Source organism: Lichenostomus cassidix, chromosome 1 (genome assembly GCF_008360975.1).
Source record: "Lichenostomus cassidix isolate B80296 chromosome 1, HeHo_3.0, whole genome shotgun sequence".
NCBI lineage: Eukaryota > Metazoa > Chordata > Aves > Passeriformes > Meliphagidae > Lichenostomus > Lichenostomus cassidix.
Window position 1 is genome coordinate 65,787,169 of NC_139479.1, and position 18,950 is coordinate 65,806,118.

An 18,950-nucleotide genomic window follows, 5' to 3' on the forward strand; every position below is an offset into this window, starting at 1 on the left:
TTGCCACTATATGTATTTGAGATTTCAGGATTTCAGAGTGTATGAGAAGGGGTCCTGCACTGATTCAGCACTGACTGTAAATAGCCAGCAAGTGACAGAGTCAGATATTCCCAGTACAGCAAATGTTCCAATGCATTTCAGGCTCCTGAAAGGCAGTCTTCATTCTGACTGGAACCAGAGGAAGTCCCTCTAATGGGAACTAACAACAGTCAAATGTTTATATTTGGATTAAGATGTACTTTGCCACTGTAACTTGTACACATAGGAATGGATTCATATTTCATGACTGATGACCTTTACAAATCCCTGATACTTTGAAGGGCAGCATTTTGGCATATACTGTAGTTTGATAAATTGCAGAAAGAAACCAAATTCTGCTGTGGATCATTTTAACAGGCAAAGATGATACACAAGAAAAATAATTAGGAGCAATAAAATTTTCCTAGATGTGTTTCTAGCCATTTTACAAAAGTACAGTAACAGCTGAGAGGCAAATAGCTGCATCACACCAACAGTTATTGCTCAGTGGAAAGGACATCAAGGACACTTGCAAGTAAGAGAATTGGATCAATATTAACGCGATTTTCATTTCATGCTTCCCCAACTCCAGTAAGCTGACAATATACTCTGATTATGTGAACTGCCTCTGAGTAACACAGAAAAGGTTATTAGAGCAAGAGGTGGAAATGGAATGCACTTTTTATATTGACAGGTCTGCTAATAGAGTGTACTGATTTTCAAAGCCATGCAACGTGTTTTCACAATTTGGTTTTGACAGCAAAAAGGAGTTTCATTTATCCTTAATTCAAAATATTCACATGTAAGCAAAGGTTTCTTAAGACAGGCCACTGAAGAGGGTAACCAAACTATTCCAATAGAAAAATTTAATTAATAAGGTAAGAAACAAAAGGTGATTGAATTTCAATATGTATGACATGATAATGAAATAATGAAATAAATTTGCTAAAAGAGGCATTCTTTGCTTTTGATATAGCATCTGATAAAACCTTTTTAAGATGACATAAAAGTGAAAAATACGTCTATGCCACATCTTAACATTCAGGCTTGGATTATGTCTGGAAAGTTTTAGATTAGTTCCTAAGCACACATTCTCCAGGAGAAAACATGTTCTGACTATCTGCTTTCAGACCCAGACCCTAAAGCCAGGATCAATGCAGTCAGACTTCTAAACTGGCACAGTCAATACTGAGGAATTGCACCTACATATGCTGGCCTTAATTTTGCTTCTTGTTCACAAAAAAAAAAAAAAATCTAATTGAAAAGGCTAGCAAAGATAAAGTCTTGCAAAGAAATGAAATGCTCTTTGAAAATACAAACACTTGATAACGCAGTGACATGTAAGAAATGGCATGGCATTTCATGAAATTCCATGAAAAGAAAGAGGCAACCCTCTCATGACAGGGGTTTGGAACTACATTATCTTTAAGGTCCTTTTCTACTCCAGCCATTCTATGATTCTTTGAAATGTGATCTTGCCTGCCAAACCAGGGTATTCTACCCCAACATTTCTAACCCTTACCTAATATTTAAAAATTAGAGCCTCCAAACTGTGAGACTGGTCCAAACCTGAATATTTTTAAAAAGAAAATGCATACTACACATCTGCAATTTTTTAATTCTCTCTCTCTCTGTGGCCATGAGTGATTATGTCTTTGCTAGAAGGCAATTTTGCCTCTCAGCACTTAAGCTTTTGCTCTCAGATCCATAAAAGATCAGCTTTTTAGAAAAAGCCACTATGCAGAGACATAATAGAACAGTCAAAAAAGTTCATTCTCTAGTGCACGGAATGAAGGTGCAAGAGAAGTAACTTTAAATTTTTTAAGAGTAGCTATTGTAATTCCAGTAGTTAAGTAACTATTTCAATTTCTACCAAGACTAATTATTTACAGAAGAAAGCCTCAACAGCTCATGATCAGTGTTTTTAGAGACCCATTTGCCAACATATCTGAAATTACTTTATCTTTCAGGAATGGTAATATTTTCAAGTGAAACTTTGCTCTTTTGAGACATACCGAAGAACAATCTTATGCAATCTTTACACAGACAAAATCTCCTAAACATGACATAGTATCACATGACATAATGTTTCTTAAAAGGACTGTCAATGTTATATATAAATAATAAATTTGTCAATATAAATTTGTCAGTATAAAAATGTCATTACAACACAGATTAGATTTACTTTCTAGATTTACTTTGTACAACCTTTTGCTGTACAGTTACAACTGGTTCAGAGTTCTGCACTCTGGTTTTTATCTGTACAAATTCAATTTTGTTCTCACATAGATCACCACATCTTCAGAGCTGGTTTACATATTTTCACATCAGCAGCTAAAGTAACTGGTGGGAAGAATTGCTTCTATTTCAGCACAGATCAATGCCCATAGCAACACCAGACAAAGGACAGCACCCACAGGATATGCACATTTGTGAGGCTTCATTGTGACTCCAACACTGGGATATTTGTGTTTAAATCTTATAGCTGCTAAGGGACTACACTCTAGTAGCAGCAGACAGCACTTGTGTTTGGGCCAGGCTGCTGTAAAGACATAAGCTCCTCCAAACTAGAAACTACCTGGCAATAGCAGTTATCTATCAAAGTTATCTATCCAGATAGCAATTATTTACCAAAATAAAATCAAAGCTTTGCTATCTCCTTGACTTGGAACAGAATTTTTTACTCCACACCTTTTGTGGGTTTTTTTTTGTTTGTTTTGTTATTTTTTTAAATTATTAAATATTTTTTAGTTTTTATTTTAAACAAAAATAGCTGCAGTTATAAAACATCTTTGTTTCATGCCGACCACCAGATGAAGAGTGAAACAGTAGTGGTACACAAGACATAAGAGACAAAGCAGATTATGAGGGTCTATCATTAAAGCAGCTCAATGAGATAATTGAAATGGGTGACTGGTAATCACTGTCCCAGGTAGAAGGCCTGAGTGTGTATTAAGGAGAACTAACTCACAGAAATCTCAGCAGCAGTCAGCAGTAAAGAAAAAAGGAGAGCAGTATTTTATTTCACTTCCCATTAAGCTGCCACGTGGGGTCTGTGACATCTTTCATTCTGCTTCACCAATATTACAAGAGAGCAAAAACTTTGCATGTAACTGCAGGGACACTTGCAAAATTTCCATGCTTATATTAAATTTAAAACACCAGCAACATTATTTTCCATTTTGATGTGAGCCAAGATGCTATTTAGACAATGTTATCAGCTTTTTAAGGGCAAAGGATTGAATGATTTGTGCTATATTGCAGAAGATCCACAAATAAAACACTTTTTCAGTATTATGCACAGTTCTTTCAGCTATGAAAGTATATCTATTTCAGATTATGGCCAGGGTGTTACACAAACACACTAGGAGATGTACTCTTTAGGCTCAGAGTAAGGATAAGAAAAAAGTCATGTCATGATGTAATGCATATGATATGAAAAAGAAAATAAAAAAATGGAAACATGCATAAAATGCTGGCTGATATAGTTCTTAACAAGGGGTTTTCCTTATCATGCCGGTTATTGGTATATTTGAGAACTTTTCCATAAAATGTATTTGGTTTTTAATACAGTACTTTCACAAGGTGTTTCCTCATTCCTGCCCGTAACTTGCACCACACTGAAACTCACAAGAAAATCCAGTTTATTTCATTGCACTGGTACTTTTTGTGTGCATTTCTAAGTTTACACTATAAAATAATGAAACACACAAAATAAGTGATGTTGAAGAATTCACTGTACTTGTAAGGATGGAATAGCCATTGCACATCTAATTAAATCTTCATTTCTTGTGTACAAAACTTGCTCTTCAGATAAAATGTCTACAAGAATTTTCCTGTGATATAATAGATTTTATGTGATAAATATTAAGTAGTGCAATGTAAAAAGATGAGTAAAAATACTTAGGTATCTTAATATATTGTCTCTGAAAATGAATTCCTTTCTTTTCAAAATCTGTATGTACCAGTTTCTTTTTCTCTGGGAAAGACAAGGAATCACCTATATTGAAGAGATTCTCAGTTGATTTAACCCTTGCAAGTAGTCCAGAGGCTCACAAACCCCTGAGTCTATTATCTAAAAGCCTGTCACATCTCCCATTGACCATGAAAGAGTGGGACAGTAAAGTCTTTTTAAATCTACACTATGATCTCCTAATGATAGGCTGCAAAGGTTGGAGCACTGCTGAAATAATGTTTCTCCATTCCAGCCACGTGCTTGGCGTGCTGTCTTTGCCACGTCTTTAGGAAACACAAATGATATATATTTCCACTTACATACAAAGTGGCAAATGGAGTCCTGCAGTGAAGAAGACATCAAGAAAAAGATGAGTGGAGAAATTTAGAAAAGGAGTATTTTCTAACTATAGCCAAAGAAGATTTTTAAAATGCTGTTACTCCTTAATACAGAGTTTGAAAGCATAGAAAATAGGAGATTAGAAAAGCACATGTTAAAACCCGAGTCCTAAGACCTACATTCACCCAGCTTTGAAGGACTGAAGGACTATTATTAGACTTTCACTGACAGAATGTTCTGAAATGTTTCTGTGAGATTCACTGAATATTCATGGGTCAATAACTTCTATTTCTTTGCCAAATAGCTATTGAAATGAATAAACAGAACAAATACATTGTTCACTGTGTTTGAAAACTTTTCTTATCATAGCAATTTACTGGGTTTGGTAAATAATTTACTGTCATTTGGCAGGACAGATATTGTGCATTCTTTTTACATGAAAATTTAACTGTGGAGGGGAGAAAAATGCAACTAGAATTCTAATACTGACAATGGTTGCAATTCTTAGATCTTAGGAATGGTTTTGCAGGCCAATTTCATTACTTCAAGAACATTACGGGGTCATATACTTTCAGATGAAGAAAGAGGTAGTTATGTTAAATGTTGGTAAAAAGCCAGAAAGTTCTGCAGTAAAATCTATTAGCTCAGACCTATAACCACAGCTAAAACCCAGGTCATGCCAGATAACCTAAAAATCTCAGAGGAAAGGCATTTGAAACCCAGCATGCAGGTTTTGAGGGAAAAGTTTTCATATCCTATTTGGCTCTCTGAAAAACTTGAATTAGAGTCAAGAGAGAGATTCCGACATTCAAGAGTTGAGGAAATAATTAGAAAAAAGTGACTATTTAATGAACCTGTACTTAAAGTTTATTATAAAGCTGCCATAAAAATTCCTATGCTAGAAATAACATACTACAGGCAGAAGACATTTAGAGACTGCAAAGTACTGATAGGGTGCAATTGCAACTCATTTCCGTGACTTAGTCAGAGGGCAGAAGCTCAGACACTGAGTGCTCAGTATAATTCAACACAGCAGTGTTCAGTACTCTACCTAAGAAAATTACATTATCATTTACATCTTGAAGGTGCCTTTCATTACATTACAGTGGGTTTTAAGAGAAAGGATCACCAGAATAGTAGATATATTTAATGAGAATTTATTTATGACTGGGGGGGAGCAGGGTGGGAAATGATATAAAGAAGACCAAGTTAAATCCAGTATTTAAGATTTAATTATTCTCACTATGAAGATTTTTCTTTGCAGATCCTTCTATTAGTACCTAATGTAAGCTGTTTCCTAGACTTTCTTTAGACAAAACTGTATTTTGAAATTACCATATAAAATATTAAGAAGACACAACACTCTTGTAATGTTTTACCTAAAATCCTGTGATGAAATATTTGGAAGTTTATTTGGAGAAGCAGTGGATGGCACTGTTGGGCTACAATTATAGGGCTATAGATGAAAATCTTGAATTGCTATGCTTAAAAAAAAAGATTTTAGTGAGTCCTTCAGGCTCACAGTTCAGATATAAACTCATTCAGAGTACACTGAAGATTTCACAATTCATGTGAAGTTAGTTCATGTACTGAAAGGAAGTTTTGTAATAGGAGAAATATTATTTAGGTGCTTCAACTGAAGCAGAAATGTTTACGTGCTTGTCTCACATGGCAGCATGATCCTGTTTAGACTAAAGAGCAAAGAGGTCTTGGCACATGGAAGCATTGCTGGGGGTTAATTTAAGGGCTGTATACATATTCGTAAAATGCTCACCACTAAACATCAAGTATGTGCGGTTTTGTGCCCATAAAGTCTATTCTGTTTCTTAAAACTGCTCACAATTAATGGTCATCTTGTGTTTACTTACAGACTAAAATTAAGTGTGCATGAATGAGGTGAGGGAACAAGATTTCCTTTTAGTAAAGGGCTTTCATTCTTTAGTTGCTCTTATGTATTCTTACTTAAGACATTACTTTAATAAAGATCAGTTTGGGAAATTATCTTAGATAAGGGTCATACTGTATTTCCCCAGAGCAATGTATTTTATGATTGTGTATGTGTATGTGTCTGTGTGTGTGTGACTAATTTTCAGGATTGTGCATTATCTGAGGGGGGAAAAAAAGACAATCAAAAATATTGTCTTGGCTTATGCAGTCACAACAAACTCAATTTCAATAATAACAACTATCATATTGAACATGAACAAATTGAGATTTGAAGCATTTTATACCTGTTCACATTTTCATTAATGATGAGGCAGAGAATTCCCTCAGCAAGTTTGCACGTGACAAGAAACTGGGAGGAGTGACTGATATTCCAGAGGGACCTCAGCAGGCTGGAGCAGTGGGCTGAGAGGAACCTCATGAAGTCCAACAAGAAGTACTAAGTGACGAGGAACAAGCCCAGGCTCCAGAACATGCTGGGAGTCACACAGCTGGAAAGCAGCTCTGTAAATGGATCTGGGGGCCCTGATGGACAGCAGGTTGAACATGAGCTGGCAATGTGCCCTTGGTGCAATGCAGAATGCTGTCCTGGGCTGCATTAGGCAAAGTATTGCCAGTAGGTTGGGGAAAGTAATCCTTCTCCTCTCCTAAGCCTTGATGAGGCCACACCTGGATTTCTGCATCCAGTTCTGTGCTTCTTAGTACAAAGAGACACAGATATTATTTTATATTTACTTTTACTACTAAATTGATCCAGATATTCTGTAGATATTCTTTGTTGTCTTTGTTATGATGCTTGTCTTCAGGAGAGAAGACTCAAGGGGGCCACATGGTTGTGTATAAATGCATTTTGGTTTTCAGTATTTCCAAGGGTGGAGACCACACAACTTCTCTGGATAACCTGTTCATTGTTTGAGCACCACAACAGCAAAAAATAGTTTGTGCCTGTTGCCTTTGACCCTTTTGCTGGCAACCAACAGATGACTGGACCAGTTTAGAAGTAAATGTAAAAGAATCCAGCAAAAGGATCTATAAAACACAACCCTGACACCAAAGCTGTTCATATAGATATTGTACAAGAAAGCAGTATTTCATAGACAAAACTGAAAGCATAATTTGATTTTTAATCTCTTAGATGGTACATATATAATGCTCTCACTGCAGATACACCTAGGAAAGTAACTCGGTTTTATGCATCTAGTTGGCCTGCTAGCAAAACTCTGATAAGTAATGATTCACTATCAGTTGTCTTCAACTTGCTTTCAGCTTTGAGTCAATTACTGAAAAAATACAGCTTTCTTATGGTTGGTTCTGAGATCACTGTTGTTGAAACTATTCTGGAAATACACTAGGCATTTGCAATATGCACAGAGAAAAAGATAGGGTGAAGGATAAAAAAGTCCAAGAACTCTATGAAGCCAAGAAAAAGTAAATTAACTCTTTTAGATATAGATTTACGCAGTAACTTTGACAGACAGTCTTGAATTCATTGCAAAAATGGTGGTATTTTCACCAATAAAAGACATCTTTAGGTTTTTAGTAATGTCATTACTATCAACAGCCTAATGTATCAAAGTGTAGAACCTGAAATGCAGGATGGAAATGAAGACTAGCTTTTACATTCAAATTCAGATTTCCTAGAATAAGGCATTTGATTTTACAGCAAAGCTTCTGAATAGGGATGATGAAATTGAGCATCTCCAGTTCATGGGTCATTCTGATTTCTTCAAATCACTTGAAAATGTCAGGTAAGTTTGTTTGTAAAACACTGACTTGGCTTTCTAGAACAACATTCGGTGACTAGCTTCTTACAAGTTTCTCTGGACACTCCTCCCTCTATCTTGTTCTAACACTGTCTGCAGAAGGCTCCAGCAGTGTTGAGTTCCAGCTCAAGAGATGGAACTCAAGAGCTGTGGAAATCAACTGCTTTGGACTTGCCAGCACTGTGGAATTGCTCTAGAGCTAGAGTCACTGAAATTTCATCTTGGGATATTTCTCTAACACTGGGGACCCTGAAAGAATTGAATCTTCCTTTAGGGTCTCTGGGACACCCAGGTAACCCATTCTGAAGACAGTCCCTTGTTTGAGTATGAGTTCTCATGGATTTCAGACCCTCCGTTTCATAGCAGGATCCCACACAACCTTGCTTCTAAGGTAGTGCTTGCTTGAAGCTAAATAACCTGGTCCTTCATCAGTCTGAAGGAATCCTGCCTGCCATTCTGTGACAGTCCACCAAAATTCATCTGCTGTAATGAAAATAGATTTAAGGTTTGAACATCCCAGATTTCCAAACCTGATGTTTTTTAATTGTGTTTGTGTAACGAAACTGTATTTCTAGTGATGAGCAAGCACGATATTTAGTGAAACTCTGTGCACTAACGACAAGCTCCAGAAGGAGCCAGGCACAATCTGGTTCAGCTGGTACTGCCCTTGAAATAAGGTTGCTAATTAGATATCCAAACACATATGCAAGTTCAAAAGCCATATGTGGCTATACTGCACATATAAGACATACCTGTGGCTTTGTTTCAAAACCGGAATGTATTACATTATGAAGGCATTTTTCTTTTCTTTTTCTTTTCTTTTTCTTTTCTTTTTCTTTTCTTTTTCTTTTCCTTTTCTTTTTCTTTTCTTTTTCTTTTCCTTTTCTTTTTCTTTTCTTTTTCATTCTAAGCATTTAGGATCTGTCACGCTAATCAGCTTAACAGGCTAAATATTCTCGAGCACAAACCCTAGATATATTTGACCAGCTTACACATGTATGTTTAGAACGTGGGCACTGAGTTCATTCTCATCTACTCCAGTGTAGACTAGAAAATGTAGCCTTTCTTGTACTCCCTCTATGTACAATTTTTCTGTAGACTACAATCTTTAAAGGCTGAAGGACTAAATCTTAATGAACTAACTGTTTTATTCTTAAGTTGACCTTTGTGGACCAGTATTCTGTCTCACTGGCAGGGTGGTGCAGTAGTGTCTCATCTATGCTAATCTTCAATGACTGTAAACTGTTAAGGTGATTAACTGGAAGAGACAGATCTTTCACCACGTGTACAGAATCCCTGTGAATTGGGTCATATCGGCATATTTCACATATCTATCGTAGTAAAATTCGGGGAAGAAAAGTGGGGTGTGTAATAATTTATACAATCTTTTATTTTTTGTTTTTTTTTTCTTTTCAGTTACACTTTACTTATTTACATTGAAATTCCATCTAAACTTAGTATGAAAACTTTTTAAGTTATTGACACTCTAAAATTAAAACTCTACTAGAAGTTCCAGGTAATTCAAATTCCATTATAGCTTGCACTTTGATACCACAGTAAGTAGCATCCGTTCAGTTACACAAAAGAGATAAATGAATCTATATTTCGGTTCAAGTAAGAATTTAACTGAAGCAGAAAGGCACAGCAGATACAATGCTGAACTAATTATGCTTGCATTTTAAATCTGGGTAAGAACATAATTTTCACAGATTACAAACAAATCCAATGCCTCATATCAAAATCCTGGAAGTGGAGGAGACTAATCCAAAAGGAAAAATTCTCTAGTCAGTCTTCTGTAAATGCTGCTATAACTGAGATGCATACAGTCTCAAAGGACAGCTAAGTATCTAGCCATAGGAATGTACTATAATTTTTCACACAGTTTTATATAGGCATAGAAACATGTTATGATTTCTCATTGCAATATATTTTGCTTGTCAGGTACTTTGAACTTATATTCATGTGTACATATATGCACACACACACATATGTATATGTGTGCATATTATATTTTATGAAAAATTGAGATCCAAACATGCATACAAGAGCTGACTAACAATTAAACAGAAACTTCACTGTGACAGAAATTTTTTGAGAGAATATTATTTCCCAGTAGTAGGTTACATTGAATGTTTCCTACAGGAAGAAGTCAGTATCATCTAAAATTAACACTTTTCTTTTTAGGTCTTCAAGGTAGAATTTAACACTTGTTTTTACTTCTCTAAAATAAATATAAAGACCATAGTTTTCATTTCCAACACTGTTCCTTAATGACAGCAAATATAATATAATTACAGTACCCATACATCCAGAATCAAATATGATTTAAGACTAGAGTAGCTGTAAAGCGCTTTTTTATCTATCAAGGTCATATCTTGATGACTGCACAAGCTCAGATAAATCAGGTGTTAAGCAGGCACATCTCCAAGGAATCTGATAATTCTCTCATCTGCAATCCTCAGCACATCTTATTATTTACTGCCAAAGAAATGACTGATTAATTTTGTCATCTTTGCTCTGTGATTTTTGCTCAGCTGAAACTGACTGCCCTCTTCCGCAATGCCTGATCAGACCTATTTAAGTTGATGCCTTTGATCGTACACACTGAGGAGCTTGCTGACTTAGGCTTTGACTAAACATTCCTCCATTGCAATATTTATGCACAGAATCCTAAATGATAACGGACAGTCAATGTTGATAACAAAAACTTGTAAGATGTTTCCACGATTTTACTGATACTGAAAACAGCTTTTCTTGCACTAGAGGTATCAGTCAAGATGAAAAACTGAAACAAAAGCCCAACAAATTTTCTTTGATGTATACTTTATTTCTCACAAATAAAGTATCTGAGGTCATGAAAAAAAAATCTGTTACTGAAAAATTATGCTATCTATTTTTTTTTTTTTTTTGGGATGCTTTAAATTCTTTCTGTAGTTTGATGTCATGCTCAGTTTTGGAAGCTAGGGGCATTTTACTATCAAACTGTTCCAAACAAAATTATCAAAACAAAGCCAATAAAAAACCCAACTACAATGAAAGTTAAGCCCTATGGAAAAAAAATCTGCCTCTAGCTCTTTATTAATCACATTCCAACACCAGAGGCTAGAAGTACATCAAACTGCACCAAATCCTTTCCACATGACAACCTCATAAATTATTCAACTCATTAGTAACACCAAGAGGCATAAAAATAACATCAGTGTTAAGGATGTTTTCTTACAGAGAAAGGTCAGCTAAAAGTTTCAGTATTAAAATCCAAAGGCTTAAGCCTCTGAAAAGTAAGTACATCTAGATAGAATCCATTAATACTTTAATGTGTGCTGGTTTAAAATTCCATGTTAATTTTAATACATACATGAAACGCTAGAATTATTTTTTTTTATTCTGCAAAATTCAGTCTATTGTTAATTTTTGTGCAACCACTAAGTTTGATGTGCACCATCTGTGTGCACACCTGAGTTTTAAATTTCATGTATGTTGAATGCACTAACAGGTGCTATACACCTATAAAGTCCATGGGTTTGGTGATTATTTGCCTTTCAAAAGCAATGCAGCAATTAGCACAGTTTTGTTCCTGACTCTGACAAAATCTCTATCTTGATGTTTTGGAAGAACATGGGGAAAATAATCCTTTGTCAAATATGAAATACCATCTACTAATAGGGGAAATAGCTTCCTTAACCCAACTTAAGAACAGTTTATGACTTGCAGTCCTGCTCATGATAGCTTTCACATTTAAGTAAGTATTAAGTTACACTTGCTAGTATAACTGCACACAGATATTAATTAATATGTCTAACCTTGTTTGGATCCCAGCTTTTTGCCTCAACAGCCGCAAAGTTGGTGAAAAGTGTAGGTCATAGAGAGTTAGCTTTATATCTATCACATTCAGAACTTTCAGCAACATTAGCCTTTGGCTAAACACCAGATGAATGGTTCAACTTGCTTTGTGAATGATTGCTTCAATTTTTTACTCCTAAATGCTAAAGAATCTTAGCATTTTCTTTTAAGCATTACAGATTTCAGCACTACAACCAACCAACCAAACAGAAAAAAACTGTCTCAATACCATTAAAAAATTCCCTGTCTTTGATATGCTATAGGGTCTTTTTGTTTGTTTTCAGGTTCAGTCTGCTGTACAGAAGTCAAAAACATATGAAACTTTTAAATTATATAAAGGAATCTGTAAGCATGTTCCTTATTCCTCTTTTATACTCCAGCTACATCTCCATGAAAATCAAACATCTTCTAATTCTTCAGTTTCTAAGACTAAAACTTCTATATATTCACTATTCAGATCACAAGTTACCCTTAAAAATTATTATTCTTAACAGATTGTTCTGCATTTCATGGTTTGAAGAAAAAATACTTTTGGCTGAAATTATGCATGCCAGGATAAAATTTCTGATATACTTTAATCCTCATTCACAAAAGGTCTCCAATGGAACTATTATGACACATTAGTTTGATGACCTATTTCATTCAGTCACTCCAGAGAAACAAGTTCAGTTGCTTTTACCACTGTCTCAAAATTAGCGTCTGGGAATGCTAGGGAAGTGTAATGTGAATCCCTTGGGGATCAGGGAATTTAACAGCTCACAAGCTCAAGTCTTCTGGTTCATTAAAGTGCAAGAATTGAAAGAATTCCTTATTCTAAGAATATGTTGTCCTAGAAATTCTCAGCACTGTCCTTGAAAAAGAAGGGACATGATTCTCAGGCATTCATGGACATCAAGGAAACATCACAAGCTGTATTTTTAAACATGAGTTAATACTGACCATATTCCACAGCAGCTTTTAGGAGAGCATCAGCATGAGTAGACCCAAAAGCATTGCGAACAAATCTCCTCCGTCGGCGCAAATCATCTTCCCAGTAATCCAAGCGCCAGAAGTCATGCAGTTGGCTGCAAAATAAAGAACACACACATCAGCACCTACCACAGCTTGAACTGTATTTACATACATTATAGTATAATTTCACTGCTGCTTTCCCATTTCAGGAATACAATCTTGTAAAAACATGTATTACTAAAACCTACAATATTCTAGCGTTTCTATACATGCATTTATGTATTATAAACCCCAGCACTGCCTGTCTCAAAATGTTCTGCCTGCTGCTAAAAACATTAATCACACTGAACCCATTAACAAATGCAGCATCAAATTACAAGTATTAATGGCACAGCTTGCTTTCTTTTACAGTGTTTTTAACAAGGCTTGTAAATCATAGAATGGACCTCAGCGCAAATAGTTTGCAATTTAATGACTATGGTCCCTTAGCAGACTGAACTTAAAAGTATAAAATATTGCCCACTTGAATTTTGTGGAACTATGATTAAACTAATGTGCTGAAATATTCATTGAAATAATTCCCCACTGCCCCTAGCAACCTGAGAAAATTGCAATTTTATTCATTATTAATAACACTGAATTAGAGCAGAAAAAAAGTTCCACCATGTGGTAATTGTCTTGGTAAATTATTATTCCAGCACTAACAGAGTACTAGGATGATTTTATAGCTCCCAGCGAATACAAGCCATTAACAACCATGGCCATATTTGTGTTACATTGCCTTTTTACATTCAAAAGAATACCAAACTCCTATAGAATGATATAAGCCATTTTTAATCTATATTAAATCCAAAACATATACACGTATAATCATCTGGTATTGAACTTTGGTTCGAAAGAACTGACCAGCTCTACTTCCAGACAACTTCTTGACCTTATCAACACAAACCCCCCACATCTTTTTTTGTAAGATATTTGGGCAAAGTTGCATTCTCAGACAACATTTTAAAAGCTTTTTGGATCACTAGGAAAAACCCAAAATGTCTGTGGATGCATCCTTATCATCAAACTCATAATTGAACGGACTATACACTTAAAATTACTCTGCAGACCATGACCTTGCAGACCCTAACTAGGGAACAACTGCTTTAAACCAGTCATTATCAATCTGTCTGTATACTCTGGAGGTACATGATCAAAAGGCAAATAAAAAAAAGAAAAAAAAAAAAGAGAAAAAAGTTCTTAACTCATGAGTACAGGCTACATCTTTGCTGGATTTTTCTAGTTATTACTTCAGCCACTGTTTTCCATACTGCTTTCATTTTGAGAAGCTATATGCTGGTAGCCATTTCCAGAGAAAAACTAGGAATATGCTAATGTAGAACAGACCTTTTAAGTTTTTACAGTCCACTTAAGCACATTTTTTAATGCTTTCATTAATTATTGTCCAACTTTATTAAATGCTCTCATGAGACCTGGATCAGTTCTGGGGGGAAGAGCACCAAGGGGAGTGGATCTTTACCTTCTAGCCACTTACAAATTCTCAGAAACAGCACACATTTCTAGTCAATGTAAATGTTTTTTACATTCTGGATGGCATTTTCACTATATGCTTCTTGAGTCTGCGTGAAGTCCTACTTTAATTGCTGCCTTGCAGAATATGCATTTTACTTATTTACAGGCAGTGAGGAGGCAATTTCAGTGGGTTTTTGAAAGATGAGAAACCTTCCCATTTTAAGCAATTAAGAGTAATTCATGATAGAACTAGAGTAAAAATAATAATGAATCCCTTCAAAAACTAAGAGCTCTCTGGAATGAGAACTCTTTTGTATTGGCAGTAATAAAAAAAGACTCTTAGGTTGGTCAGAATGATCTAAATATGTAAGAATAAAAAAGTTATGAAATTAAGAAATATTCAGAGACTAAAAAACTACATTTTTAATTTGTTCTGTGTTTAATCTGGTAATTCATTACTTTGATTAATCAGTCTGAGGAATACTGTATATTCTCAGTTTAAAGTAAACCAGATTTTAAATCCACTGTTTTAATGAAGTGATAAGTATAGAAGTGATGAAATTTTCAGAGGATTAAGTCTATTCTGCAGATTTGAAAAAAAACATTACAAGTTCACCAGGGACAGAAGCTTGAAATATGTAATAATGGTGCAGAATTAAAATTTTGAGAAAAGAGAACAGAAACATCATTCCTAATCACAAATTATATGACTTTTGAAAACAGAACTGAAGTTTCTTTGTACAGTTTTCTACAGAAGTCTATCCCACAATGTTACTACATGCTTCCAGGTACTGGAAGATAGTACCTCAATACTACAGAAAAGGTTTCTGCATTTTTACTAGCTGATCTAAGATTTCTTTTTGAAACTTCGAGCAACATCATTAACAAAAAGACAAGGTACTTTTCCTCTCTTGTTGTTAGAAAGAAAGCACACACTTCAAAAGATGATAGCTATATTACTGGAAGTTTTGAATGATTGAGTTTCATCACTTAAATAACAGGCAGAAAAAAATGTGAGATTTTCCTAAAATTTTATATTATTACATCTCTAGATTAGATTAAAAATACTAGTAAGTAAAAGCCAGTGGCACCAGTTCCAGCCTAAAATTGAAAATTTAACCTGCTTTAGAAGTCCAGTGCTATGGACTAAATCAGTGTTAAATTGATTAGCCCATAGATTACAGTACATTAGAAATAATTATATACTAATGCTGTGGATATTACTCAGGCTTTAGGGTTTTTCAGGAGTTTAGGTAGATGTTAGGTAGATCTAAATGATGGCTGTAAATTAAGCAGAACTACACTTCCTAATGCTGTATTAGGCACACCTGCAAATCGCCCATATCTCTTTCTGCTACAACGCATTTTCCCCTGAAGTGACTTGACTAAATCAAGTAATTTTAGTAATTTATTTCTGTGACAAGTACAATATTTCAATAAGCTTTACTTTTCTTAATAATGTATATTCTTAATAATCCTTATTTCCACAGCCAACTAGATTACATGTAATTTCTCATTCCTCCATATCTTATACCAGTCAAGTGACATTTTGAATCAGGCTTGTTTGAATGAAGAAGTGCATATTAAGCACATCATAATGAATTTTTTTTTTTAAGAACTAAAAGTTTATAACGTCATTTATGAGCTACTTCTAAAGACTGTTAAGAAAAGAGAAATATATCTATATCCCTTTAACTGAACAGTTATTTAAAATTCTCCCTAAAACACACAACCAAAAGAAGTCTGCACGATGAGTTTAACTGTCAAAGATAACTTCCTTACAAACTATAGTATAATCCAATATAAATCTTTCTCATCATAATGAGAACTGGCATGAAACCAGTAATACTACAAGGCTACTAACAATGAAAAAATTATTTGGAATGGTGTGCATGTCATAACTTAATCCTGTATTTCAGATGTGCACTATTTCATATAGTTAATAAAGAAAAAGAAAGTACATGCTGTAATGGAACAAGCCCTACTTTACTACATAGTGGAGGATTAAAAATTTTGTTTCACTGCCACTGTCATCACTGGTGCCCACTTGACAGCTTGATGTCTCTGTTCTCCTACTTCAAATAAATTTTTCTTCACTAGCAGCGGATGGAGAGGTAAAGTGGTGTTATGCCTCCCCAGGTAGCCAAAGTGGACTTTGATAAGCTGGAGCAAACAGCTTTAAAGTCTCACAGGTGCAGGTTGCTCAAAACCTCAGATCTGCCCAGAATTCTGCATAATATTCTTTACTGACATACCATACACACACACCCCTTCCATACATAGGGGGACAAAGATTATTTAGGCAGACTAAAGTGTTTCAGGTAGCTCAATTACCCTCTCAGGGGAGAAACTGTGGAATGCTCTGCCACCAACACAATTAGGAGGAATGTCAAGTCAGTCTGCACAGTAAAGTCCTCCATGCCTTTTCACATCCCCATGACTTAAACAAAAGACAACTTCTGAAAAGATTTTCTGTTAACTCCCCCGGCCATAGCTGCAATGAAGTGCATGGGAAGGGCTTTTTCTTTGACTTATGAATACTAGCTCTCCTAAACTGTAAATGTTTGTCCATCCTGTGGCCATTCAGCATCTGTGACAGCAGCTGCATGGCTGTGAAGCTCAGTCCCTGTTTGTGTAGAAGGTGCAGTTTGCTACATCACCTACAGCTAGAGCAACTAGTGGCAAACATAAAGAGCAGAGAGTAGCAGTACACATGTCCATAAAAGAGCCTCAGACTGCAGCCCAAAGGATGGGCTGCCAGATGGAAGAGATTAAGTTTGAATATGTTAATGAAGAGGAACAAGCCTGCAGGCATGGGGAAAGGGGAAAAAAATGTTTTGGAAAAGAGGTGGGTCACAGAACTGGAAGGATCTCAGAGAATCCATAGTCTTTGTAATACTGGGAAAATACTAGAAAGGTCAAGGAATTTATGCTCTATAATTTCAAAAATTAGTCCTGGTTGCTTTTATGGGGCATATATTGAAAAAGAAAAATTATTCTTTTCACAGTGTGGAATTATGACTATGTTTTGAGAAATGAGGGAAAACTATGCATATTTGGAAAGTATAAAGTATTCCCCAATGTAATATAAAGAAGAGAAAATGAATGACATTAAAATACAAAGGGAATAAAATAAAACTTGAAGTAGAAAAAATACAGAAATACTTATGCAATATTTGTAACAGTTAAAAAGTGCAAGCCAAAATATAAATCTATTTGCCAGAAGATCCAAGTAGCAGAAGCCTTCTGTAACAAGAAAGCAGCAAATAAGGTTCAGAAATACTGTTGCAATAGATACAGTAATTGCAAATAATATTAAAAACTGGAAATATAAACTCAGGGAATAAAGATGTAATGAATCTGAGAAACACCTAATATCATGAAAATTGAAAAAGATGGTAAGAGAGGGGAAGGGTTTCCACTTGGACTTTTAAAAAAGGATGAAATAGAGTACAGAGAAACTTGAACTAACAGCAAATAATGCTACGGATCATCAGAACAGGAGCAGAGTAATCACCTTTGAAAAGCAGAAAGAGAACTGCCAACACAGTGTCTCTCCTATGATCGTGTTACTAATGGTCTTGCATTAATAATGAAGGACAAAACAGAGACAAAGGAAAATTTGCTACAAATGAAAGACAGCAAAAGCTATCAGAAGATACCTAATGATTCTAAATCCACTAAATTTATGAAGAAGAGCTTTCTTAGAACTCTTTTAAAGGGTAACACCTTTGTCAGAAAGGAGGAAGTGATTAATGTGGCTTTTATTTTCTTCTTGAGGCACTGGGAAAAGATTTTTTAATACACACTTTTAATGAAACTTTACAACTCCTGAAATTTCTGTGACTTAGTTTCAGAGACAAAATTGAGAACACTTCAAAAGCTGAAAAGAGAAATCTCTCAATTTTAATTAATCTTCAGTTAGATGATATGTTAGAAAGGAGAGTAATATCTGTAGATGCGAAAGGGAGGCTGTGACAATAGAGATGTTAATTTGTATGGTAGTACTTAAACCACAAACTGGTAAGGCAGTAAAATCCCAGGATTATGGATTTTAGTGTATTACATAGAGTCTGAAGGAATAAACTCATACTGAATACACAAATGAACATGGACTAACAATTTACTGATTGCCTAGATGTTTTATAAAGCTTAGTTCTTCAGAATGAGTTTTTCACTCTGGAATGGCTGCTGTATTATTAAGAAGTATTAAACTTATACCAAGAAGCATCAGTTGTAGGGAAATAAGACTAACCATGCAGAAAGCCAAATACAGGGGAAAAGGTAGAGAGACGAAAGCCACATACCTCTTAAAAATAGTAATGGAAATGGCAATAACTCAAATGTCTACAAAGTAAAACTAAAGGTAGGTAGAAATTTTAAAATTACTCAATTAATTTAACATTAAACACAAATTTAAAGTAATGAGAGAGAAGTATGTCAAATCTATCCAAATACTAATGGGCAATTGTAGGACACCACATGCAGTACAGCTGAATGAAAAATACACTTTCCTAAAGTTATATACTTGGTTCCTTTTACTTAACCCAATGGCACTGAATGAACAACTAAGCAATATAAAAAGCAAATACATATTGTCTGGTGAGTGTCTGACTCACCAGAAT

General features: G+C 35.1%; 1 protein-coding gene across 8 annotated transcripts in view; it reads right to left on the bottom strand.

The window, feature by feature from the left end:
• The window catches only part of NBEA (neurobeachin), a 470,218-nt gene that overhangs the window by 178,386 nt on the left and 272,882 nt on the right, over nt 1-18,950 (bottom strand). For all 8 annotated transcript variants that reach the window (XM_085061526.1, XM_085061583.1, XM_085061573.1 and 5 more), the window contains one exon: nt 12,799-12,923. In XM_085061526.1, coding sequence (XP_084917652.1) covers nt 12,799-12,923 — 125 coding nt within the window. The remainder of the gene's footprint in view (nt 1-12,798; nt 12,924-18,950) is intronic.